Source organism: Manacus vitellinus, unplaced genomic scaffold (assembly GCF_001715985.3).
Source record: "Manacus vitellinus isolate BGI_N305 unplaced genomic scaffold, ASM171598v3 scaffold_18_pilon, whole genome shotgun sequence".
NCBI lineage: Eukaryota > Metazoa > Chordata > Aves > Passeriformes > Pipridae > Manacus > Manacus vitellinus.
Window position 1 is genome coordinate 13,639,476 of NW_021939324.1, and position 27,807 is coordinate 13,667,282.

The 27,807-nt window shown below is 36.1% G+C and overlaps 1 protein-coding gene and 1 long non-coding RNA gene across 2 annotated transcripts in view; both read right to left on the reverse strand.

Annotated features, from left to right (window-relative positions):
* RNF180 (ring finger protein 180) overlaps positions 1 to 27,807 on the reverse strand; it is a 59,157-nt gene that overhangs the window by 20,173 nt on the left and 11,177 nt on the right. The window contains 1 exon segment of the mRNA XM_018070244.3: positions 27,291 to 27,806. Within this exon segment, the coding sequence (XP_017925733.2) occupies positions 27,291 to 27,806 (516 nt within the window).
* Positions 9,707 to 14,650, reverse strand: LOC108639274. The gene is made up of 3 exons (XR_001920370.2): positions 14,432 to 14,650; positions 12,865 to 13,056; positions 9,707 to 10,621 (listed from the first exon to the last, which is right to left on the reverse strand). It is a non-coding gene; the product is annotated as an uncharacterized LOC108639274 (long non-coding RNA).

Consider the following 27,807-nt stretch of genomic DNA (forward strand, 5'->3'; position numbering starts at 1 on the left):
TTTCTTTTCCACTGTCTCTTCATCTAATATCTTACTCATCATGTTCTTGAACTCATCATTATCAGCATTATTCATCCCTCTTATGCTGTTCCTACTTTTATCACTAAACATTTCTAAGAATCATGTTGCAGGTTTATATTTCCTTTATGTTTGTCATCTCCCCAGATGACCAAATATTACATTTCACTTGCCAGCAACTCTTGGTAAGTTATCATCACAAAAGCCTTTACCCTTTTGTATCACATTGCTGTAGTGGCATTACCTACCTCTAGTTTCATTCTTCCCTACAACTCTTCTCTAACTACATATATTCCTTTAGGCTCCATTTTTACAGACTACTACCATACAACATACAGAGAAGCAAAAGCTATTAATATTTACAGATAGACTTAATATAATAGCTCGAGATGACAAAGTATAAAATAGCATTAAAAAGTATCTCATACTGATGTCTCTAGTGTGAATGCTACTTGGCAAACTGCTTAATACTCTCTGGATGCTTATTTCTTTACCTGCATGATTGCTATATTTTGTCAAACTTAATAATTTAATATTAATGATTGAACAAAAACTTTTCAGAATTTGGTTATAAACTGCTGTTACAACCCTTTCACTGCTTAAGGCTTTAATGTTTTAAGTCAATTTTAGTGCAGTACCATGCATAGGTATACAGTAACACAAGTAATTTCTTAAAAATAAATTCATGAATTGGCCCTACTTATACTTATCTGAAGACAGGGACAGTGTGACAACAACAGTCAGAGGCAATACCCAAGACAGGCATGCCAGGCCCTCACCATACCCCTCTATAAGACAAGGCTGTGTATATCCACACAAAATATTTAGTTAACTTGCAAATCTGGCAACACGCCTCCCTTAATTTCTCCAGAGAAACTGGTGAATGACCTATCTTGGAGCCAAACCATTGTCTTTGAACAAAGTCATATTCAGCTTTAGTTAATGTCAATGCCCCAAATTCTTATTTCCCATCTAAGCAAACAAAAAAACCCATTAATTCCTTCAGAGAATGAAAAATATAAAGCACAAGACTGTATCTTGAGAAAGCTGGCACAGTTTTACTGAACTGAAAGTTTTCTGATGCTGACAGTACTTAACTAGTTTTTAGGAAGTTAACCAAGGTATTACAGAAAGTGCTGTCTAAAAGTCTTCCAAGATGTTCAACAGAAAATTGAACATAAATTTTAACAAACCAGAGTTACAAAAAAAGTTAACATGAAAGAAGCTATTTGAAATAAAAAAATAAAATTATGAACAGTTAAAAAATCCTTCCTTTAATCCTTGATTAGTTATGTAATGGTTGTTATCTCTGATTTTTTCTGTTGCTATTTCAAACATTCATCTTTATCTATTCAGCTAGGATATTCACAAAAGGTCTCCTGAATTTACTTTGCTGTTTGCTCATCTCTTGCTTCTTTGACAAGGTATGTTCAATCTGACTCTGATTTAATAAAAATATGATCACCTTTTCTTGCTTATTCTCACATGTCACCTTGAATGCTTTTGAGCTTCCTGTTTTGACCTTCATCCAATTACAATTTCAGTTTTGGTTTTCAGTTTTAGGGGTTTCCACAACTCTGCATTGACCAAAAAAATGTTGCTTAACTTTTTATAATTATGCTATGCAAGCACCATATTCCTCCAGAAATCCTGGCAGGTTTCTGGCCAGTAAATGCTCTAGGATCAAACTGAACTTGTGTTCATGTCCAAATTTGGAATAGCACAGAGCTATCTGTGTCACTGGTACAGATCTACGAAATAGAAATCACACTCATGTTAGGTAGCAGAAACACTGTCCTACTTCCTTCTCAATTAACTCATTGATAGTGATGATGCTAACCAACACTTCTACAATGTATTATCAGTCAAAAATTCTTTGTTATTCTTATAGTAAACAGGATTTCTATGAGGCATCAGATCAAAGGACTGAACACCAGGCAAACTTAACTTTCAAGTTAAGATATGTTTACGCCAGCAGAGTTGAGACTCTTTAGGGGCTACTTCAGTACAAACTGCTTTTCATTTCAGGGCTGAGTGGACCTGGGGAATGTGCTGGTGAAGAATGTCAGACGAAAACTTTACTAAACGTAATAGTTCACAGCTAATTAAGAATATAACCATTTTTACTGCTCATTGCTAGTGACCATGATCTACCTTTTTGCCATTCTATTTGGCACGGCAGGCGAGGATCATTCCCCACTTCCACTATAACTCATAAAAAGACACTTGCTAATTCCTGCCAGTGATGAAGACAGAAGGCATCTTTGCTTCTAATTGTTCACAGAGACCAACCATAACCTGAACTAATCACAGGAGAATTTTACACAAAATATAAAAAATTAAGGGATATTTTATGCTCTAAACAAATTCTATGATGAAACTACCACTTCAAAAAGCTAGTAATTAAAAATTTACCTAGAGTGGTTTAACTAGGATTATGTATTGTTCTCAATTGTCTTTAGAGAGCAAATAGTAAATTTTTTTGTGATCTTATAAATGTAATACAATCCTTTTATGATGCCTAAATTAAAATTGTAATGGAAGACACCATTGTAATCAAATTGTAGGACATCTCAGGCAACATCTCAGGCATACTCAGGCATACTGAGTAGACTAAAGGTCTTCCTACCTGTCATTCTTCCTCTGACAAGTCAAATTACAGCTGTTGGACCATGGCTGCATAAGAGGTCCAAGATGTTCTTAGTTTGTCTTACTGACCAGTATGAACACTTGGTTCCCTAAGCAGAACTAAAGATGCCAATCTAATATCCATTCAAGGATATGTCAAGAAACATACAGGGAAAGGCTATGGTATGCTTTTTTGCCATGGCCATTCTATCACCAATCCTTGGTGTTGCATAATTATGGCTATCAGCATCCCTGATACAGCAGTCTTACAATATCACAGCTTAATGGAAACAAGCAATCCTGATGACACATACAGATTAGATAGAATTTGATTCCCTTCAGTGCATTGATGAACCAATAGAGACAAGTAAGCAACCATAATTTCTGAGTGGTAAATTACTCTCCTACACAGGCTAGTGCTTCAGGACTGGGAAAAGGTTATGGAACATCCTTTCCAATGAGAGTCTGACTCTGAAGAAGTCTCTAAAGAACAACCTCTGCAAAACAGCTTAAAAGATAAACAAGGCTATTGATACTTACACAGTGTTTTGTATTAGCACTCTTGGAAAATAGCAGGGACGGAAAGTGGCAGTCCTGAAGCTGAAGACATCTTTGTGTGGCATTGACCTTTGTACCTTAAAGTTGCCTTTCCATTTTATTTTCGTTTCCTTTCAGATTGACTTCTGCTTGGTGAGGTGCAGAAGGAAAGGCATAAATGCTGGTTAGAGCTTGGCTGCTCCGTGAGACCCAAGGGGAACCTTCGAATCAAGAAATCAGTCTTGCATTTTTTTACTGGTTGGAGCCAAAAGGAGTTGTAGGCAAGGAAAATAGGTGCAAAAGTTAGGGTCTAAGTGCCGAAAAATCAGCAAAATGGCAAAGTTGCTATCAGTGCAGCTGACCTAAGAAACACTCAACCAGCCGTGCTTTTTACTAAGCCCCTAAACAAATGAGATCAATAAAGAACCTGCACAGATTTCATTGTATGGAACACTGGGGGAATGTTTTCTAGATTAAGCATGTAAAAAAAAATGGCAGAAATAATTATCCTATTTTTAAATAGGCTTTCAATTTAATCCCCATATTTTAAATAAAAGCTTTAGCAACAATAAGAATTGGAAGGAATTTCCTACTAGCCTAGGAATAATTATAACTTTAAATAGTCACCAAGGGCTGCAACTCAGAGGTTTCATAAGCCCCTTCTCCCATTCTGAACACCTCACTATTTACTTATCTTGAGCCATATCTACAGTCTTCCTCTATATGCAGGCAGTCAGCACCTTTCTAGAACACTACCATCACTAGCTTAACTACCGTATCCTGTATCCCTTCAATGTGTTTCTATCTCAGATTTATGCAAAAGCTTTTGAAATAACACTTTTAGGCCCACTGCACTAATTGTCTCAGTAATTTTTAATTTTTATAGTTGACTACATCACAGTCACTGTCAAGTATTGTATTTTCAATTTAAATTATCTTAATCACTTTTTTTAGTCCACATTTCTGGTATTGAATCACTTTTGGAGACTTACCCTTAGTTTGTGAACTTCCTGTGACTGTATAGTGCTGAAAGAACGCAATTCTACTTAATGGCACACGAAGACTACACTTATGATGTTACTACACTATGAATATATGACAACAGATCCAATTGAGTGTATTTGCTATTTAACTTTCCTATTCAAACTACACTATTTATCTATCTTAAAATCTATTCAAGGAAACCATTACTTAAGATGTTATTTCTATTGTACAATTATGTTTTCTTAAAGTTACCAGTAATCAAAAGAGTAACTAATCTAATATTGTTGTTTATCTCATATGAAACAGAAGATGTTTTAGAAGAATATCTAAAATTAGGTTGTTAACTTTCACATGTATTAAAAATCTGAATGGTAAGAGAATAATTGCTTTCATTCTTGAATAGCATTTTCATTTTATCATTAACCTATCTGTGACCTATCCTTGACCAAATAGAGCATACCACAAATTTATTCACAGAGGCCTGCAAAAACTTTAGTGGATCTCTTAGAGCCTTCATACAATGCCTCAAAGACAGATAAAAGGTTCTGTTGGCCCTTCTGGTGTGAATTCCATGCAGAAAAAACATTTTCTTTTTTTTTTACAAGGTTTTGTTTTGTTTTTTTTTTCCCAGAAGTTGTGAGGAAGAAAAGGAGAATATTCTTTCTCTTTCTGGTATTGCAGATCTTCTTTGCATTTTGGAAACTGAAAAAATACAGGACATGCAGTAACCTGTGCTAAACATTCTGCTGTGTTTTTCAGACATATTCGAACTAAAAAGTTAAATCATAGTCCTGAAGAAGTAAATGAACTGCAAGCACAAATGTTACTTTTTGTCAGTTAGAGCAAAACAGTTGCTACCTACACCTGAAGAGTCCTCCTCTCTAGTACAATGAAAGTACAACTACTTTCTAGTACAACCTAGTACTTGTGGTTCATGGTAAAAAGAGAAAGTCCTCTTAATTTATATACATAAAGAGCTATAGAATCAATAAAATATTTTGGCTCAGATATTAATGTTATACCTGCAAAACCAGCATATTTTTTAATTTTAGCAAAGAGATCTGCAGCACTGAAATTGCAGACAATTGCATGTGTTTCTTTTTCCACTCTATTCTAGGCTTTACATGTATGTATATACTGTTACTTTCAGGGAAAATGCTCATAACAAAAAGCCTGTACAAAGATTTCTGGAACAGTTCTGCTATTTTTTGGCAGCTTTGTGTGAATATAGTACAGGAAAAAAGGCATCTGAAATCCTTCTTGCCATTCAGTATAAATCTAAGGCAAATTACTGTGATGTGTGATACAATCTAAATTAACATCATACCAAAGGCACTTTATGAAGAATATGTACTCTTATCATTAACATGGGTCTTTTCCCCAGCACTATACAGCAGAAAGTAGAGTAGATGACATGGAAGAATGCTGGTCAGAGATGGAGATTCACTCCTGTTCTGAACAGCATTTACAAGTTGTTTATAACTCAATGTATCTCCACTTGTGGAACACAGCTTTCTAAAATAATAAGATTGGTGTAGAGATTTTAAGTTTCTTACCAGTCTCATTGCTCTGGGGATTTGCCAGCTCCAAGTTACAGTTCTCTGTACTCATACAGTCTATACTAACTGCAAAGATTTGTCTGCTAACAACTAGCAAAAGTTCAACACAATGAGAGTTACATGGAGTTCTTGGCTGCTAGACAGAATTACAGAAGACTTTTTACTCTTTCGGACAGAAAGATGAGTTTGCTGAACTGAACTCTCAGAACAAGCCTTTTCAAAAATGTCTTTAAATAATTTTTCCATTAATTCCTCAGTAGTATTGTGTAACCATGACCTTCCTTTCAGTTACTTGCTGTGGTGGCTACATGATCTCTCAAAGTTTATTAATATAACAATAACACAGGTTTCCAACACAGGCTGGGGCAGAAGTCATAGAGTTCTTGCCTTTTATTCGTCAGATAGAAGAGAATTTAGTTAAGATTCATAACAATTGTGACTCAAAGAAGGTATTTAACCCAGATAAATTAACTCTGCCTTTACCTGTATTCAGCAGGATGCACATTATGGTATGCCCAACTCTGCCCCTTCAGCTGGACACCTGTGGAATGTGACATCCTAGTGTCTTGGCTGGGTTCCCACTGTGTCCCTTACATTGCTTCTACCTCTCACCCCCAAATCAAGAGTTATGAATCTGCAAATATCCTTTGTTTCCGTAAGAGAGGTATAGTTTGCGAGATATTACAGTAAAAGAAAGATGCACCCAGTGAGATGAATTGCTTTAAAATAAGTTGCCCTAAAATCAGGAACCTAAAGTTATATTTAGACAATTCAAGGACTGATACAGTTTTTAAAAGTTTCCTTACCTAGATGGAGCAACTGGGGTGATCATCTTGCTTGGAACAAACAGGCCACCTATTTAAAGTGTCTTGGCTGAATTTCTTAAAATCAATTTAAATATTGATTACTTAAATAGAGTCCATCACTAAAGAGTGTTTAGAGTACAGCATTCACTTGCACTGAAGGAAAATAAAGACAAGTAAAGAATTGCAAAGAAGAATATATGAGAAACATAATCAGATTACATCACTGCTGCTTAATTTTTTATACCTACTAAGATCACTACGGAATAATCCTAACTTCATCAGAATAAAATTTTTCAATTTGCTTCTTATGCAGTTCAGGATGACTTGAAAAAAATCAAATAGTTTTTCTTAAAATTGTAAACAAACCACCAAAAACATAAATATCTGTTTCTACTTAAAAAAAAACAACCCAGGAATATTATGTCAGATTTTGCATTACTACAAATTTAAAAGTCCAAATCTGTTTGATTTCCTACAGAACTTGTATTGCTTTCCTAGAGATTTTCTCTAAATTGTAAAGGACACTTTTAAAAGTAAAAAATTATTTAATGTTAAGACTCTAAAAGCCGTCAACAACAAGAAAAACAAGACTTCTTTCTCCATTTTGATAACACAATTATCTGACTCAGTAAAACTTGCAGTTTGTAGTCCATCTGTAGTAGACATTTTAATGCAAAGTTAAAACAATAAGCCACCAAGATACACATGTGTTTCAGATGTCTTCATGCAGCAATAGAAAAAAAAGTCCCTGTTTTTGATTCTTTTCATGCAACCTTTGGAGACTGACATTGAAATCTGAACCTGTGCTGTTTAAAAATATAATCCAGGTGGAGCAGTAACAAAATGCAGTCCAAGTGTTCTGTATATTGTTTTTTCTGACAAATAATATCTGGATACCCAATTTGATTAACCAATCTCTTCTCAACTCTTTTTCTTTATGACACTTTATTTAAAATTTATCAGAAGTTTTATTATAAACTATGGTTCTTTATTGGCAGCTATCAGCAATAACCACTACATTCTTTACTTGGTGTTTTATTCCGTCATATCCAAAGTCAACCAAATTGTGCAAAAGCTTTTTTTCCTCAAATTTAACTGTTCGATGCTTCAGTCTGGCACTACTGAACATGGATGTATTCAAAGGGGTCAGCTGTCAGTATTCTGACAGTATCTTTCCAGATACTTCATTTAAGCTGCTGTTATCCAAATCTTTTCTGTCTGATAAACAGAACAGAAATAAATGATGGCTTATTTTTTATTTCATAGTATAAGTCAAAAATTTTGTATGCATTCATGCATCTTTTGGTGATCATTAGTAATCTCCTATACATTTCCATAAATATTTAATTTCACGCAGAGCAAACTACACTCCCTGAACAGGTATTAAAATATTCAGACTTTATTTTATGCAATACATGAATTTTCTGTATTGTATAAGCAAGATATTGTACTGTACTTCATTTTCCCCAGAAGTTATTTGTGAAGACGGTGAGGCTGTTTTAAATTTTAGGGTGGCAACATTTGTCATGAGCCTTCCTATAAAAACCTTGAGGGGTCTAAATAATGGCCTCTGGAGATTTCAATCTTTTTTCTCTGCTACAGTTTAATACTGCACATTTTTATTCTAAGGAAGTATCTCACAGGGCCTCTCAGAAATTGAATATGAAAATCCACCCTCCCAGAAAAAAAAATCAGTGTTTAAAGCTTTTCTTTGGAATTGCAGGAAGCTGTAATAGAAAAATCAAGCTGAACATCTGCTATTTCACATCCCTCTGCCTGAATTAAAAAAGTAGGATACAACTACTAATGTTGGTGCAACACATTCACCAACAGAAAATTGAATCTTAGCAGTAACTTATCTTTTGATGAAGACAATGTTACCATGAAGTATGATCTGTGATCCTTAGATGAAGGCAAACCTTTTGTTTAAGGGTTCAATTTTTTCAGAAGATAGCCTAGAAAAAAAAAATCCACCTTAAACATGATCATCCTCTCACATCCAAAATTAATCTGAATCTTTGGATTTAGCTTAGCATTGATAAACCTTTTCTAAAAAGTTTAACTTCTTGTGCAACAAACTAATATATTCATTATACATTCATTAAAATTCTCAAGATACATGGATTTACTGAAGTGAATATATTGCCCTATACTTCACGTATTTGACCCAACCTAGATATATGACATAATGAATACTTGGACCTAACTATGATAGCCAACATACAAAGTAATTAATCATCAATAGACAAGGCATTTCAAAAATTTCACTGCTGACATCCTGAAAAATAGGACAGGATGTCTGCAAGACAGACATTAAGAAGATATAAAACAGTTTGGAAATTTGTAGAAATATAAAGAAAACTGAAACACACAGCTTACAATGTTTTTATGTGACAAGCAGTTCAAAATAAACACAGGAAAAAAAGAACATCAGGAAGAGTGATTTCAGACTCATTGTTCTAAATGATGTAAAATGAGCTACAATTTATTTTTGTGGCAAAGTACTGTACTCAAGTTTGATAGCAGAATATATATCCTCTTTTTGAAAAATTCAACAGATTTCTAACACTCTCCACTACTATTAACATGTTAGTTAAAAATGGTTTCATTTTTAATTATCTATGCTGACAGGAGGAAAAGACACTATTTCCTACTTAGCATCTAGTGTAATAGTGAGGGAAAAATTGGAAAAACTATAAAAATAATCCTACTAGACTTCAGTAGAGAATGGATCTCACACAGGAGCATCCCTCATAATCCCAGGACTCTCAAGCGAGGTCTTGGAAACTTTCCAAAGTTAGCTACTAATTTTGATCTCCTTAATGTGGGCAGCATCCTATGTCCTAGTTTAGCAGAGCAGAAAAAGTCTTTTCTAATGAGGAAACATAACATGCAAAGACAAAAGACTCAATGCAGTGAAGCACACAAAGGAAATCCATGCCATTTAATTTTATTGTGCTGTGTTGGTTGCCTCCTTAATGTGAGTTTGTAGCCGATAAACTGTGAGCATTTTTAGATGTATTATTTAGGTCAGTTCTTCAGGTGAAAGCAGGGCATGTTTGGAGCGGCAACGCTCACTTTTACACTGTTCAGAGACCTGCCTATCTGAAAAAGAATGAAACTTGTTTGGCTACAAACTTTTTGTTTTACGACTTACACAGTACACTCAGTGGGAGGCTAGGACTTCATTTCGGATCTTAGAGGATGCAAGCTAAAGCCCTCAAGGACAAGATGTAACATAAAGTCTTTGTGAAGGGTACAACCAGCACAAATTCTTAAAGTGCACATGACAAATTCAAATCTTCTAGCACCCAGCATTTTGTTACTAAAAAGAAGTCTTAGTCCTCATTCTGCAGATAAACCTTTGAAATTAATAAAGTTTTACTGATGGAGACAACCAAAATGAAAAACTCAGCGATGCGAACTGTGTCCTGCTTAAGCCTGAGTGCAGTCTTAACTCAGAAGTCCATCACTGTCAACTTTAGTTATTTAACCACGGATCACTTGGTGGATACATAGCGTATGAAATGACAATGAAACAGACTCAGATGGGAACTGGAGAGGCTGCTGGGGAGAAAATGCAGAGAAAAATCAGGAAGCTGTGCTATAAAACTACTACCAATGACAGGAATAAAAAAATTTCTTCATACCTAGTATGAAGATACATGGCATAGATATATGGCTTTGCTTTGTATTTGTAGCCAAAACTGCTGATAACACACCCGTGTTTTGGCTATTGCTGAACAGTACTTTCTTCCTTCAAATGCTTCCTTTTCTCCTTCACATAAGCTGGAGCTGGGGCTTGAGGCTGGGAGCTGATAGAGTCAAGACAGGTGATCCATACCACAGCACTCAGCAATAGATCCTCAGGGAGGTGCAGAGGAAGGGTGGATGTCTATGATTATGATATTTCTCTGTGCAAGCAACATGTGCTTAGGTTCTGCTTCCCTGGAACTGGTTAGACAACTGCTGATGAGAAAAGCAAATAAAGTCCTCTTTTTGTTCTGCTTGCACACAGAGCTTTTACTTTCCCTGTTAAACTGTCTTGATCCACGAGTGTTCTCATCTTCTTCTATTTCCCATCCAAACCTGCAAGAGAGAGGACTGAGTGAGGGGCTGGGTGGGTGTTCAGCTGCTGGCTGGGCAGCCCATCACAGCCCTTAAGGTAGAGAGCAGATATTACTAAGTAAGTGTTTAATTATTCTCTCAAAGACTGTATCTTGTCAGGAATAAAGAGGCATATATAAATAATTTTATTTTAAAAATCCAGGAAAAATCTTTTGGGAATACAGTAATTACCTCTGCTCTCCCAGAGTATATCTGTTTTAACTTCAGTTTTCAGTGCAGCAAAAGAAATGTATGTTACCATGAGTAATTATGCTTACAGACAGCTAGTGTTAAGTGTGAATCCATTTAACCCACTTGACAAAGATTATTTGCCAAATGTTCAAATAAAATTACTTATTCCAAAGCAATTTGCAACAGTTAGCCAGCAAACAACTCATATCTTAAAACTTGAAATCTATTACCTAAACTAGAGTCTCTTAAGCACTTCTGATAGTATTTTTAGTTTCAGATTATACTTTGTTTTTGAGCATACTAATTTATGCATACTTAACATTTCACAGATATCTTTCAAATGTAGGTAACAGCTTTGTGAAAGCATGTATCATCATTTATAGCACAATCAATTAAAAACTAGTTTACCTGCCAAATGCAACTAAATCAATAATTCAGACTGTTCCATATTACCACAATCAATGCAGCACCTTTTAATGCAGCTGAGAAAAACACTACTACATAAAATTATGATCTTTCAAATCAGAGATGATTTGTGGTTTGCACCAGGCATATACTTACATATTTATATACCTACATATTTATATACAACAGAAAATTTTTGCAGCTGGGTAAGATGGTCATGCAAGAAAACAAAAACCCTCCAATATTTGAGTTTTTCATCATTTTTATCCCTTAAAACACCCCATGATTCCTAGTGCTCCAGATGAAGTACCTACACCGTACTTAGTACTCTCAAAGAAAAAATTGCCTGGAAAATGTGACATGCTTAGTTTTGCATTAATTCAAAATCAAATTTGAATTAGGATACCTATTGGTCTTATCTCACAGTCCCTGGTCTGCTAGTGTTCTAGCCTCACCATAGCATGTTATTTTTCTCACACAAATCTCTAAAACCTTTTTCTCCCTCTGTAACCTCACTGAACTATCTAACCACTGGTCTCCATAGTACCTATTTCAGAGACAGTGAGTAAAGTATACACTATTTATTTCTAATTTTGTTAAGTAAATTCAGGTCATCATATGCTTCTCCATACACACAATATTTTTGAGCGCTTAATTTTTGTTTTACTTCATCTGATCTTCACCATTCTAGCTGGTTGTTCTCTCCCACTGAATAATTACTGAAAGTAAACTGCATGCCCTTGAGGCAGGGATTATTGAGTTCACCTACACTGAAAAAGCACCTAACACTTCTGAAGTTCTCTGAAACAAATAAAGATGCTAGAATACTCTACCACCTAAAGCTTTCATTGTCAATGCTGCAAATTACTTCTACATAAAAGCTACTAAACAAAATGTTGCTTACGAAGCAAATGTTTAGTATGAACTTAGCAATATTTAAAACAAATGGTGTTGCAGTTTTTATGGGGAGCTCTTATGGTTTTTATGTTCTTAGACACCATCACTGTGTATTTAGTGTTACTGTACACTATACACTGGTACACTTCTATATTTAACATCATTCCTGTCCTTCCAGTATGTGATGCTCTTCCTTCCAATTTTTCACTAATGAAAGCAATCTCATGTACCTCAAGAAGTAATATAATGTATAGGCTGCAAATAATCTGTGATGATGGCTTTTCCAAAACAACTCTACCACAAAAAAGAATATGAAATGGTTTTTATATGCTTTGTAAGGACTGTTTAAGGCTGTATGATGAAACTCCTCCTCATGGCAACAATGAATCAAGCAAAAAAATGAGCCTTCAAGTACTGGCATGCCTTTTGCTTTCATTTATGTAATTATTGGTACCGATATATTTGGCATAATTATAATATGCCATTATTGCTAGAGCAATACTCTATGGCAACTCTGCAGCATAGAAGTAAGTTTGCTGTATAGTTTTTGCTCATTTAACAATGTGTTTACTGCAATGGACCATACTTCCAAAATTTTTTATTCCTAAGAAAAAAAAAATCAGGGCAAACACTCTTATTGCCTGACAGAATATGTGAGTACAGCATGCTAATATGAAATATAATTATTAATGAGGCAGTGAAATATGTTAAGCTATGCTAGTCTACCCGACCTGGAGTATGGTGTTCAGCTTTGGGGTCCCCAGCATAAGAAGGACATGGATCTGCTGGAGCAATTCCAGAGAAGAGTCACTTAAGATGATCATAAGGCTGGAGCACCTCTCCTTTTAGGACAAGCTGAGAGAACTGGAGTTCAACCCGGAGAAGACAATGTTCCAGGAGACCTTATAGCACCTAATGAGGGTCTACAAGAAAGAGGGAGAGGCACATTTTACAAGTGCATGTAGTGATAGGACGAGGGGGGAACAGCTTTAAATTGAAAGAGGATAGATTAAGATTAGATATTTGGCAGAAACTGTTTACTGTGGGGGTGGTGAGGCACTGGAACAGGTTGCCCAGAGAAGCTGTGGCTGCCCCATCCCTGGAAGCGTTCAAGGCCAGGTTGGATGGGGTTCTGTGCAACCTGGTCTATCGGAAGGTGCCACAGTCCATGGCAAAGGGTTTGGAAACATATGATCATTAAAGTCTCTTCCAAGTCCAAGCATTCTATGATTCTATGATGATCCACAGAACACAGTCTCTTTTTCAGAGTGTGTTTTTAATTTTCAGAAGTTCAGACGTGACATTAAAAATTTTCTACAGAGATAAAATTAAAATGCCACTGGACTTTTAGGTCATTTAAGTTCTCTAAAATATGGCTGGACAATTTTTCTGCTATCAGATGATAAAAATATAATTACTTCTGTCATTTTGATTCAGTTTTAAAAATACTTGTAGAGAGTAGTTAATTCTGTAGTTAACATGCTTATGATGTACTGTCAGGTCCACTCTGGCCAAATTTAGTACAAAAGCAAGGAACAAAACACAAGAGTAAAAAACTGTCTTCCCTAGAATCAACAGAGGACTAAATTCAATCTTAGAGTACATTTTCAGATTTTGGTTATCCAATGTCATCAGCATGCAGGTCACCCAGGCACAACTACTAGGTAGGATGCTCCTTTTCATTGTTCTTGCATTACTGAGGGGAAATTAAAATGTGGCCCCCTTTGCCTCCACCTCAAATTAGATATGTTAGTTTCTTAGGTCAGAACAACTAATAATTTAAGTATGGATTATTACATTGTCTCAGTCTGATGAGACTGGAATGTTTGCTAAAGAGGATGAGTTATGAGATAGACCAAACTTCTCTCTCTCAGCAATTGTAAATTCAAAATTAAGGGGCTTTAATCGAGGAAGTGTGGAAAAAACAGAAGAAATAACAACCCTTTATTAAAAGATATATGTATGTTGGCAAGAACAGTGACAGAACACAAAAAAACCCTAGACAATAGTCCTGTGCCCAAAAGTCCCCTTCAAACAAAAGAAGAAGTCTGAATACTTCTCTGTCCTTTAGCGCAGTTCTAATCACAGTTGGCGGGGGCGCTGTTGGGTCACTGGAGGTGCAGAGCCTGCAGTTCCCTGTGTTGGCCTGCAGGGGGCACTGCTGGGCTCTGGCGGTCACCGCGCGGGGAGGGCTCTGGGGGGGGGTCTGGGGTCATGGGAGAAGCCGAAAAAGAAAATGGGGACCCTTCCCCCAGTGGAAGGGGAAAAGAAAGCAGTCCACCCCCCAACGGAACTCACTGTTGTTCCCAGGTGACGGTGTCTCAAGGCTCCTCTTCTCTCTCCCTCAGCGGGCACAGAGCTCTCCGATGAAAACACAGTAGGCTCTGGCTGGAGTCACGAGGCAGTGTGCAAAGCCAGCTGAGACCAGTGATCGGCTTCACCAGGAAGAGAAGCCAGAAAAGCCTGGCTTCCAGGCTTTTTTCTTCAAAGAATGCCTGCACACAGACTCTGTATCCGTTCAAGAGAGAGAACTCAGCAGTCTGCCCCTCTCCCCTCCAAGCAGAGCCAGCCACCCCCTCCCAAAACTCCTCCCCTCTCCCCCCAGTCTCTGATGGGGCATCAGCTAGGAATGCGGTCCAGCCAGCTAGACCCTTTGTAAGGCTAATTGACCCCTTCCCCCTTTCCATTCAAACTCCTTCTTTCCTACAGTGGGGGAGGGGCAGGAGGAAGAAAAATTCCACTCTTAAATTTACAACCTATAACATACATACATTAAATACGTAAGACTACATAAGCTCAAAAGCAGATACAAAAGTCCATCTTCAAAATTTATGGAGATAAAAGCTGGATCAGTTTTTATATTCACACTAGGAAGTCAGGGTATCAATACATGGTGATTATGCTCTAGCCCTCAACTTAATTCTATCTGCAGCAAATCAGTTCTTGATAATGTCTCAGACATTTCCACCTAGAGTAATTACATTTTTATAGCCATCATAAGAAACATCCATCAAGTGAAAATGATTTGCTGGTAGGAAACAGTCTGACTGCAAACAACCAAAAGTCTAACACATGAACATTTTCCAGCAGGATTGTTAGACTATGGAACAAACTAATAGTTAGCAAAAATCATAAGTATAAAGCCATGTTTTAATGTTATACCTCATCTGATCTATCAGCTAACATTTGTTTACCTCCAATCACACAGTTTCAACTATACTCTTATGCTGGCTACAGTAAACTAGTGAACCCAGTATGACCTGACATGGCACAAAAAAACAACAGAGAGGTATTTAGTTTTAGTCTTTTTTCCTCTCTGAATCAGGGCACTGTGTAGTCAGATGAGACAAGAGAAGTAGACAGTTCTGGTCAGAACTGTATGTGGATGCCTTTTCACTCACATGAAACCACCAACTATGTTGCCTACTCACACTATCATTTGAACTAAAAAGGTAATCAGATACTGGCATATTTTGGCAATGCCAAGTGGTTCTGTCTATGTCAGTATTTTTAACAAAGAACTGCAAATTGCCCAGAACATAATTCATAAAACTAAATTGCAATAGCATATCACTGACACGGTGAGTCATATACATTTCCTTGATGTTCACATTTGGCAAAAGCAAAACATAATTCCTGAAAAGTTCTGATTCAGTCACAAATGCACTGTGCCCATCCACAGTTATGACAGGCTGGTGCTGTTCAGAGAGTCACTAGTAGGAACCCTGCAGACGGACACATAATTCATACCTTCTTTTATTTGTTTTGTTATTTGTTACAAATCTAGTTTCATTTGTAAGCTTTCCAAAAGGACTATCCCATAAACTAGCAGGTACCTTGAACTTCTAGTGATCTTCTAGAAGAATGTCTCATAAAAGATGCATCTCGCACTAACAGGCTCTAAATCAGGAAAGGTGAGCTATTGGTATTGATAAAAAGTTTGCACTCTGCACAATTTTTTGTTGAAACAAAAATTTAAACAGAGCACTGGGTTTTTCTGAATAAATTTGACACTAACCACAAAAAATTTCATAAATACAAAGAATTTAAACGTTATTGCTCTACACTAAGTTAGGGAGGTGGGTCCTTAGAACAACTCCTTAGATCAGAGATAAAAAATGGATGAAGTTCTTTGGCAAATGATGGAAATGGCAGCACTTTGTTTTCTACTAATACGTCTTACCTTACTTCTTTCTTAAAAGTAAAAACACTGAGCCAAATGAATAAAAGGTGCTCTCCATCTTGTGTGTTTCACGTATACTCACAAGTCCTGATCTCTTACTTCAACATTCAAATACATATGAGTTGACAGTCACCACTCTGTCTCTGTTTTCCACTTAGACTGCACTTGTGTCATAGTCTCCTGGGAGTCTGATCTGTTTCCCCCCACTCCCTTTTCTTCTCTCTAATCCAGCTTCAAAACAAAGAACAGGAGGAGCAGGGAAGCTATGTGCATTTGCACTCCAACTCCACTACCCTTTGTTCTTTCAACCTCCATCTGCAACCCAATCCAACATAGTGGGAGCATAACAAGAGACAACTGCAAAAAACCCCCTGTATTTACTTTCTTAGGCTAAGTGGTCTCACTCTTAGAATTGTGATGCATGGTTTCTCAATCACCTTCCAGGCAGCTCTGTCTGTGCCAGGTTTCCTCCCTCTGCACACATAAAGGACCCCTTACAGACTACTATCTGAGACACAAAGGAGAGCAGAAGGTGACATGAGCTATGTTTGGGCCATAGTTCACTAGTTGAGGGGTCTTGCTGCAGAGTTCAATACCTATGTTACTAAAATATACCTTTTCAGTTCATGTTCCATACATCATGTATATGGCTAGGAAAATACTGGCAAGCTTTTTTAGAGTAACCAGCTTGAGGTATAAGAATTATTTTCTTCCACTGTGCTCAAAATCGCACTTTCTGTCTGCTTTTCCTGAAGAATTGCTTGAAAAATTGAGCTCTCCCCACAATAAAAGATGACAAGAACCACACTGCATGCAAAAAAAAAAGCAAGTCTGTTGCCATAGAACATTCACACCCATATTTGAAAAACAACAGCAGACAAGTGGAAAAACTCCCTGTATTTTAAAGTACTAATAAGAAATTGAAGATAAGATGCTGAGGAAACACATGCAAGTTCAAAAAAGCAGCTCCAGTGGTCCAAAGTCTTTTCATACAGTACCATGTACAAAAGAGCAAAAAGGCAAACTGCTGTCAAGAACATAGGTAGAATATTAGGTAGATACATTTAAGACAGATAAACTGATACTCTGAATCTTATCTAACCAGATCACTGGATTTGTTGAGATTCAAAATGCTGAACAAATTCTGTGCTAAAAGCAAGAGAAAAACCTATCTTTGCAGCTGAAATTGATGAAATAGTAGTATAGATAAAGAGAAACAGAGAATACAGATAATGTGCTGCTACAGACAAATTTCTGTAAGATGTTACACTATTACTGCCACTTACAGGTTTTACAGAAGTTTGATCTAGAGAAAATGCAGAGAAAACTGAGAGGCCATCTCTGCACTCTGGTTAAGCAACTACCTTCTAATGCATCTCTCCATTATAAAGTAAGATTATAGTTTACTAATAGTGGCTCAAGTTAAGCCCAGAAGATCCTCATAACATTTTGTTACCCACTGTGGTGGGTCACATACTGTACTTTTCAGCATATATCCCAAAAATCCAGTACTGCTCACACATTTGTATTAAAACAGTTTCCCTGCACTAGTCAATGCTACATTTATACTTAAACTAAAGGGAATTGGGTTACTTTCAGAACAAAAGGAATCCAAAAGACAGACATCCACACAGTGGTTAACACCATTCTAAATATGGATATATTCCACAGATTAAGAGATTTAAATCCAGAAAGATTAATCTAATAGTAATTCTAATGCATTATTTATAACCTCCTAACACAGCTTACTTTTAGAAACCAGATTGGTCTGTTGTGCTGTGCTGCAGATGGAAACAGCAGCATATTGCCACAGCAACTACAAAAATGGTGTTCTGCCTTTCAGTTTAGTAGTTCCTTGATGAAGAGAATTGATCATCTAGAAGAAATCTCTTTCTGCTCAGCATTTTTTCTAAGGCATAAATCTCAATTTCAGTTTGCTAATATACTAAAACCAGTATTACTCTTTACTGTAACATAATTAACATGCTCACTTCAACTGGATTTTGGACCCAGCTCAAAAGAAGCACTACTTAACAGTACAAGATGTGTCATTATGCAGCCAAGAGGAACCACCAGGTCTGTCTGTCTGTACTCTTTAAACAACCTCTTCATGTATCTTTTCCTACAACCTTGTCTATCTTGTAGAAAGTAAGATGGAGCACCAAACCCAATTAACAGCTGGAAAAAACGCAAATAATATAAACCATACACATTTGTCCATATGCATTCCAGAATCCTATTTTCTAATGTTGTCAATAAAATAAACAAGTAATTCTCTAAACCATTGATAAGTGTCTTTGGTATGCACCAGACTTTAAGAATAAAAGAAAATTAATCTGATAGAAGAATGGCAGCTTCTATCTAGGACATGCTCTTCTGGATGTGCCAGTGCTGGCTGGTCTGCTACAGTGGGGTTGGTTTCTACAGATTTTTGCCCTGTGAATGGTATCTTTTCCTTTTGCAAAGTTCAAGTACAGCATTTCATACATTAGAGCATTTAAGAGTCTCCTATGTGTACCTGACTTCTTCAAATTTCCTAAAGATTAGCAGTTACCTGAATAAAATTTGCCACATCATCAATTGTGGCTGAAATGCATTTTTCTTCCTTCACTATGTATCAACATTTTCATGGTTTAATGAATGTTCTTCGCTCTGTTTTTTATTAATTAAATGCTTTCTATGACTTATTTTCTTAAGTAGATTGCTTGGCATGAAAATTAATATGACAGAAAAACAGCAGAGTAAGCACTCAGATAGGAGTGGCACAGTAAAATGCATTTCAGAGTTGCACTGCAATTCTAGCTCTCCTCTTCCTGAGACATACTAATTTTAATCTGAAAATGGAAGCTGAGATATTCTAAATTACATCTATTTTCATCTTTTAATTAGACTTTTAAAAAAGTCCACGAAATTCTTTTTTCTTACTCTGTTTTTGGTTAGATATTTCTTCGTTTTCTATACAGCTTTTACCAAAACATGAATTAAAATTTTTGCATTTATGGAAGAAATTGAGAATCATCTTTCTTCACCAGTTGCTTCCGCTCAGTCTCCCTTAGATAAGATCACATTCTAGTTCTCAAGTTGCTAGCTAATTATTTTCAATTTGCTTTAGAATTTGTATTAGGAGTGCACTTTAGCAAAAACCCTTAAATCCAAATCAAAACTCAAAATAGCTTTTAAAAGCCATTGAAGAGCATACAAATGAAATAAATAATGTCATTAAAAGTTGGGAGAACCATGAAATTATTTATTTCTTTGAGTGTTCATAACATCATTTGATGCTGCATACTTTTACTAATCATACAAAATTGATTTGTCCAAGTAATGCAAGCTCTCCTCACTCTGTACACAAAAGAAAATGAGATATATGAAATATGAAATGAGATCACTTCAAATTCAACTTTTTGAGCTACAAAATATTAAGATTTTATTAACCTTTTGTCAAACTGCAGGATTTCTTTTATCAAGACTATAGGGAGAAAGCCTTGTGTAATGAATATGTTTCTTCTGACTGATAGCATTTTCAAAAATTACTAACAGTGGGAACTGGCAGATTTCTATCATTCTCTCATAAAGCAGACATACTCTTGAAAGCAAATGAAAAAAAAATGCAAACCAACCAACCCCACACTCCACCTCCCCCCAGTTCTGAATTGTATTAAATGTGAAGTATGTTTTTAGCTAAGTCATCCATAAGGGAATCCTTCTGATGTGTAATAATTTTAATTTAGCTGCTGATATAAAGGATTTGGGAATCACATGATATCAGAAAAAGTGCTGTACTGAATAAAGTCTTGGCAGTAACTAGCTTAAAAAAGTTATGTGGTCGCAGCTTTACAGTTGTAAGGGTGCCGGTCATAACACAGAAAACTTTTGCTTTACCTAACTTATACTTTGTATGTGAAAAAGACATTCACATGCCCAAAAGACTGCCAGCTTCTTCAGCTGTAACAGTAGGTGCTATCTGTCCTTACTTTTGTGTTATTTCCTTAATTCTGAAATGCAATTACCATGCAACACCTCTTCAGTATTTTGCAGTACTATACATAATAGTTCATTTCACTAATTTGCTACTTTAACTTTGCCATTTCCTACTAGAATCATTGATTCCTTATCAACTTCAAAAATAGTGTTTGTATGAAATCTGTTCTGTTAGCATGACATCTTTTGAATGTGTACAGTGATTTCTCTGTGACTACCTGCAGTTTCACCTAATATAGTGAAAGAAGGATAAAAAAAAATATTTTCAGATAGCATTATTTTTTCTCAAAAGCAGACATGAGGAAAAAATGCTTAGGAGCTAGATACCATAAAAGTTAATGGGGGGCCATGGATTAGAAACATTCATAGATACATTGTCTGCTACAAAGCATGAAGAAATAGTTGTGGTTTTCTCATCCCTGGAAGTGTTCAAGGCCAGGTTAGATGGGGCTTTGAGCAACCTGGTCTAGTGGAAGGTGTCCCTGCCCGTGGCAGAAGGGTTGGAACAAGATGATTTTAATTTCCCTTCCAATTCAAACCATTATATGATTCTGATTCTATGAAATACTAGAGAGCTTTAATGGTCTCATATGTTAGGAATTTTATTTTCCTGAAAAAAATGATTTTTTAATTTTAAGAACCAAGACCAACATTTAACATAAATCTCCATGCAAGTCACATTTAATTTATCTCAGTTTATATGTATTCAGAGAGTTTGGTACCATGAAAATCAAAGAGAAATAGTCATTGAGACAATAATAATTTGTAAAAATTTAGAATTAGGGGCAAAAAATTCTGTCAAATTTATAACAATACATTATTTTCTTTTGTAAAATTCTATCTTAAATTTTCTCCTTGCTGTGTATTTGATGTTGTTCTTCTGGTAATACACAGTAACACTCATAAATATGAAAGTACTCTTGTATTTTTGTTCATGCCATTGTTGAACTTTGATTTTCGTCTGCCACAAGGTATCTTTATAACTGCAATTTAGTCTGCTCTTCATTCTACCTTTCTAATAAAAATCCCTGCTCAAATTATGGGACTGACCTAACTGCACAATACTGCAACCCACCTCCACAAACAGGTAATTGTCTTTCTCAGCTGAGGGACTGCAAGTCTCATAAATTCTTATGATTTAAGTGGTCTGTGAGCTTCTAGAAAACTAAAATAATAGTTTCTAAACCTTACCCTTTATATATATAAAAAAGCATACAGTGTTTCTATAATTTTAGGCTAATCATCAATATTTTCTTGGAATAGCAATCAATATAGCCTTGGAACAGCAACAATCATTCTGTGGTTATTTATTAAAGAACATTTTTTTTTTTGGCAAACAGTCAACAATAAAATATGTAATTCACTTAAATGGGCTTAGTTTCTTTCTTTTGGGGTTTTCGTCCAGCAAGATACATTACCACAACTATTAATCTTTTGGTTGTAGGACTATTAGTAAAATATTACTATTTAAAGTAGAGGTGGCTGCAATATGGAGACTTCATGAGTCCCTCTTGAGGAAAACTACACATTACCAAGAAGCAGGAAAAGCAAAAATATGTCAGTGAACACTACTGTCTTTTCTTAGCACACTAACCGCCAAAGGTGGCCTGGAACAGGAAGGAGCAGATGATCCTCTCCCTCTTTTGGGAGGCACAAAATGCGTAACAGCTCATGGAATTCTGCTATGTTGAGATCATTCTATAAAATCAGTACATTCTAAAAGCAGTTTATAGACAAGGAACTTATTAACATTTATTTCACTTAAATGAAGGAATATGATCACAGCACAGCCAGCTATTTTGGCCTTCAGTAAAGCTATTATCACAGTGCAGCTACACTGTAATCTAGTCTGTATAATCTAGCTTCAAGATGATCATAAATATATTAGATTACATACAGATACACTGAGACAATCCTGATACAATGTATTTATCCAGTAGCATCCTGAACAATTTTTGCTCCTTTCCAACACATGAGTTAAGGGCTAAGTAATTTACAACACAATTCATAACACAATGCAAGCAAAGTTTCTTCCTGACGAATCCCTAGCAAATTTGCAAAGCTCTCTATCCCACTGGTTATTATTAGCACCAAATTGTGTAAAAGACCTATTAAACACTAGAAGAGGTCAGGTCAGACAACACCTTTAAAGCTGAAATCTCAAATAACAGCATAAAAAGACTGCAGCTAAAAGTAATTAAAATCAAAAGTGTTGGAGTTAAAAGACTTGCAACAGGAGCTCCAGACACATCTCAGAAACCAGCAGATGTGCTTTTTTACTCAGACACAATTGCTACAGAAACCACAACTGCAATTTAACAAAGGTAAGTCATGCATTTGGATATGAATCCATTACTCTTAATACCTTCTTCTTAATTCAATTTATAATCAGTGACAGAATTAATGTGGTAAGTACAAAGTCACCATGCAGTAACAATAGTTACAGCCAGAGCAAAAGCAAAGATAAGACAAACTCATGGCCAAAATTTCTCCCCTCCTTTTATCAGCAAGTCAAGAAAGATACTGCTCCTTGTAACTACATAGCCCTGTAATGCTATGTTCTAGGAACAGCTACCAGCTCAGCACTGAACTTCTGAGGCATCAGGGCTGATGCTGGTCATGCTTGCTCTGGCTGAACTCCCTCTGCCCTACCTGCTACTTGGCTTTACTTCATTTAGCTGTGACAGCAATTTTTCTAACTGACCAGATGTCTCTGGCCAATTTGTTTTACCTTTGCTATCTTTGTATGGTGCAACCACTGACAGTAGTTGTTCCATGTATAATTAGATAGCTGCATCTGTAATACAGTGATGTAAAGAAATGCAGGCCTGCTAAAGACAGCAGAGGTCTTAAGAAATGGAGACCCAGGATGCAACATGGAGGAGTACAAGCCTAGGATCACATGAAAAGGGGCACTGGCTTGGCACTGGAGACTACAACAGCTCTGAGAAACTTCTCAGAGGTCTGTTAAAGAAATGCAGACTTGGCCCTGCACAGAATGGTTTCAAGGATAACCAACAGAAAAAAAGTAACTGTATCTCACATGAAAGGAACCGCATACAGTAATTTGGATGTAGCACAAAGCTGGAGATCAGTAAACAGAGAGTGAAGGTAAAGAAATTTGTAACCAAACACACAAAAATGACCACAAATAGATTCTGGGGTAAATAGAAAGAAACCATCAGCTGCTCTCAGCGAAGGATTTAAACATAAGAATGCCTTAAACATAAGAGCAGGAGTGGTTCTCAAACTCTGAAATTAGAGTTTCCCTCTTTCACAGGTTGAAAAGCTTTATATTAATATTTAATCTTCATTTCTCTTTAAGTCACTTAAGGAAGATATAGTATTCCTCCAGGTCCTCATATTTCCCTAAGAAAGGTCTCAACTGAAACTTTGTAGATACTGCTTGCCTACTCTAGCTGTGATTTTATTTCAACTCATTCCCTTCCTGATTTACTTTGGTGCCAACACTAAATAATGCTTTTAGCCCTTCAGCAGCCAGTTGAGAAATCCATAAATAGTTTGAGGATAATTCTTGTAATGAGTATCATCACAGAAAGAGTGACTGAAATCCAAGTGCATAAATGCAAAACTAAGCTCTTGAAGCATTTACAGTTTCAATACAAACATGACAATGCAAGAAAAAGAACTGTACACCAATTTATACATGAAAAAGAGACTTGCATAGATTAAGCAAACTTTGGTCAAAAATTAAGCCTTTGAAGCCTAACACCTTCACTACAAGACTGTCAGTTGCTAGAGGACATGATTACAGACAGGAAAACTCAAGTCTGCAGGCTGAGATAACAGAACCTGACAGTGTGGATAAACTACGCAGTAAATCTTACCTATCTGTTTCTCCTAAGTTCAGATTAACACTGTGAGCATGAACACAAAGTCACTTCTTGGAAACTGAGTTTCCAAGAAAGCATTAGTCACTTTTGTGAGACAAACATTGATGTTTTCAAAAAGATACAAAAGAACCGGTGAAGTGTCATTAAGAAATGACGCAAAAAAAGCCAATATTTTTTTCCCCAATGAATCAGGATCATTTCCAAGAGGATATTGCAGTTTTGAAGCTGACTATATAGCTTCCTCTGCGTAAAATGACTGTGAGGAGAAAGGAAATATAACTGGAAGAGCCACAAATGGTATTTTTGTCTGAGATCTTTCAGAAAATTAATACAAGCTTCATGCATTAACAAACAATGTAAATATATAACAAGATATACCCAAAATGGAATTTTTAAAAGAAATACTTCATCTTCCTAGTTATAGCAACAGTAACAAGAACCATTACTAATACTGGCAATTCCTAGACTTAAGTAGTTATTGTCATACCCTAAGAATTTATATAATTATCATGCACCAACAATATAATCATACCCTAACAGAAAGCTAAAAATCCCCTGTGAACACAGATGTGCACACGGACAAAAAATGCAAGCATTCCCCTCACAGGCATTAAGAGTAGTCCCTTGCAGAACAGACAGAGGAGCTTGGGTCCCTCTGCTGTTGGATAGCTGCTCAGGTCTGCACCTACACCTCAGAATCTGCACCAGTGCAAGCCTCTGGAGACAAGTGCATTTCCGGAGCTCACAGAATTGCTCCTATTTACAATGCAAGGTGTATATACTCCAATTTAATAAAATAGTTGCATTCTGCCACAACACAACATTCATGGCCACACTTTGGCTTTCTGAAAGACAGAAAAAAACCCTTTAACAGATAAGTTATCTCATAACAAAATAAACTTAGAAGAGCAGCCCATGCATTTAACAAAGAAATTCCAAAGGCTGAACAGGTCTGCTTTCTTCGGCCTGCTTTCCAGAAAAACTTTAATTAAAGATAAAAATGAGATGCACAATACCTTTAATAGCATAGAAGATATTCACCTCAAATCAGTACGTCTTAAAGGAGCGCTTAAATGATATACTTCCAATTGTCATTTATCAAAATTCTTTCACTTCATATCCTCAGAGGTTTATGCTTTTTTCTCTTCATGAAGTTTTACTGATTGCTTAAGAATACATGGTAAGTATGTTAGAAATCATGGTTATGAAGTACCACAGATCAGCTTCCTATTGAAAGTACCACAGCAACAAAATGCACATTTTGACAACGAGGATTGTTAGAATGCTAAAGAAAAGCAATGGCAAGTAGAACTTACAAGAAAAGGGGGGATACTGACACCAGAGGTGAGCTGCTGCGAAATGGAGTGTGTGACGGCAGAGGATCATCTCTCTTTGTGACACGTCAGACTGTACAGAGGATGTGATTTTCTAGATTCACATATTCCTGGGAAGATATCTCAGTGATCAGAAACACAGCTGCACTATTCACACATGCTGCTTGACACAGTCTGAGAAGTAGACTCATTTAAATACTCCATGCCATGACTGCAGATTCTCACCAAGGTTAAATTCAAAATTCCTTCTTCTCAAAACTACTATTCAAACCCAGATCATTTAGTCTACATACTAATTTTAATTTTTTTTCCTTTGTAAACTGTACGCTTACTGATGAGTCTTATCAGATTTAACAACTCTATATAATTTGCTATGTAATGTAAATAACTGAAATAATGTAGCAATTGGTTAATTAAGTTTTAACAAGAATAAGAGTTGAAAGTATTTTCTTTCTTACATATCACAAATTTGGAAATTTTACTCTTGAAAGTAACATCTAACAAAGGTTAAAGTGTCTGGAGAGACTGCAGATGATACAACTTTGCAAATACTCGTACACTGTTCTTGTGCATCATCATTGAGGCCTGGACTTTTTAAAGCCATTTTAGGGACTCAGATACCTAAGAATCTTTAGACTTATTAAAAAACCAGTATTCAGTATTAAGACATCCAAACCTTGGAAATGTTCTTTACTCTCAGCTTCAGAGATGCATTTTACAAAATAAGAACAAATTTTGTTCAAAAGGCCACAATGTCAATTTAAGTCTTTGAGCAAAACAAAAACCCTTCCCAAAAATGAAAGATGAAGACTCTTCAGTATGCATACCATATTGAAAAGTCTCATAGCATGTCCCAGACCCATTACATTTTCAAGCTGGTTCTCACATTTAACTGAGAGAGCGACAGCCTCAAACTCTCTCTCTTAATCTTGAATTCACAATGACAAACCTACCCAAAGCAGGAAAAATTTCTTGAACAGATACTACTTATCTCATTAGTATGTTTGCTCTTGCTGATCACACAGTATTTATGATGACCACACAGAAATTTATGATGAAAAATCTTCTTTTAAAGGCATATATATCATTAGTCTTTCTACTACATTTCAGAGAAAACAAAAACTGTCTTAAGCATTTTGAGACATATTTGTGGCCTTTCTCCTTTGCCTTCCACCAAAAATTGCATGACTATCTATGGCCTTTAATTCTGTTCTGATTTAGATGGTTGAAAGAAGGAAACTTGGTTGTACAGTTGGTAAGAATACGTAATATTTTATGTTAGATTTGTAGGCAAAATATTTACCTACTAAAGACTAATATTTTAAGTAGCAACAATCAATTCTTTACTCACAGAAAAATATTTGTGTTACGATAATAATAAATGCAAACATCTTTTAAAACATTCTTAACCATGAAGTTAACTCAAAATGCCATCAGTTAAAACTTTGGTAACACCGAAATGCTAGAGTTTCTCATTTAGAAGATTTAAATGTTTAGTTTTTCTTTAATCACTTAATCTGATTAAATTTCACTGTATTTCACTCCCTTTTCCCCCTCTTCAAATTTATTATTACATCATAAAACAATAAGAAGGCCAACTCACTGTTGTTGGATTTTGCACAGAAAAAAATGTGATTCAATTATCAAAAAAATACATGTAGGAAGGGGTCATAAATCCTTGTTTGCAGGATACCTGACTCTGGACAGTTCCACATTATACTAGTATTAAGAGATAGCATAAAAAGAACGTCAGAATAAGTAAATCAAACTTTACCAAAAAAAGTAGGATAATCAATTTTCATCACCTACTTGGTTCTGTAGCCATCGTTCTCACCTTCTTTGCTTTCTCCTCAGGCTTCTTTCTCTCTTTCTCAGCTTTTGGTTGAAGGAAATACTTGTAGGCTGCACAAGACCAACAGGTGTGAGGTACTCTTTGTCTTCTACAGCCCTCATAGGTGAAGAAAGTTTCAGCACAAATGGTGACCTACCAGCAATGATACTTGCAGAAGATTGTCCATGAGCTCCAAAATCACACTCACTTTCTGTTCCTCTGTGCAGTAATGTGGTAAAGGATGTAACCTGAAATTGGTTTTGTAGTTTGGCAGCACTAGAACTACATAGGTCCTGAAAAGAACTACCATCTTTCCTATTGGACTCTAATTGCAAACCACCCTGTGCGTAAACAGGTGGGTTTTCATTTCGGCCATGGTAAATTGTTCCCATACTGCAAGTTTCATATAACACAGGTGACAAAAACAGTCTCTCTCTGATATGTAAATCCAAACTACGTGATCTTCTGTGAAAAGGTTTTACAGTGCATCA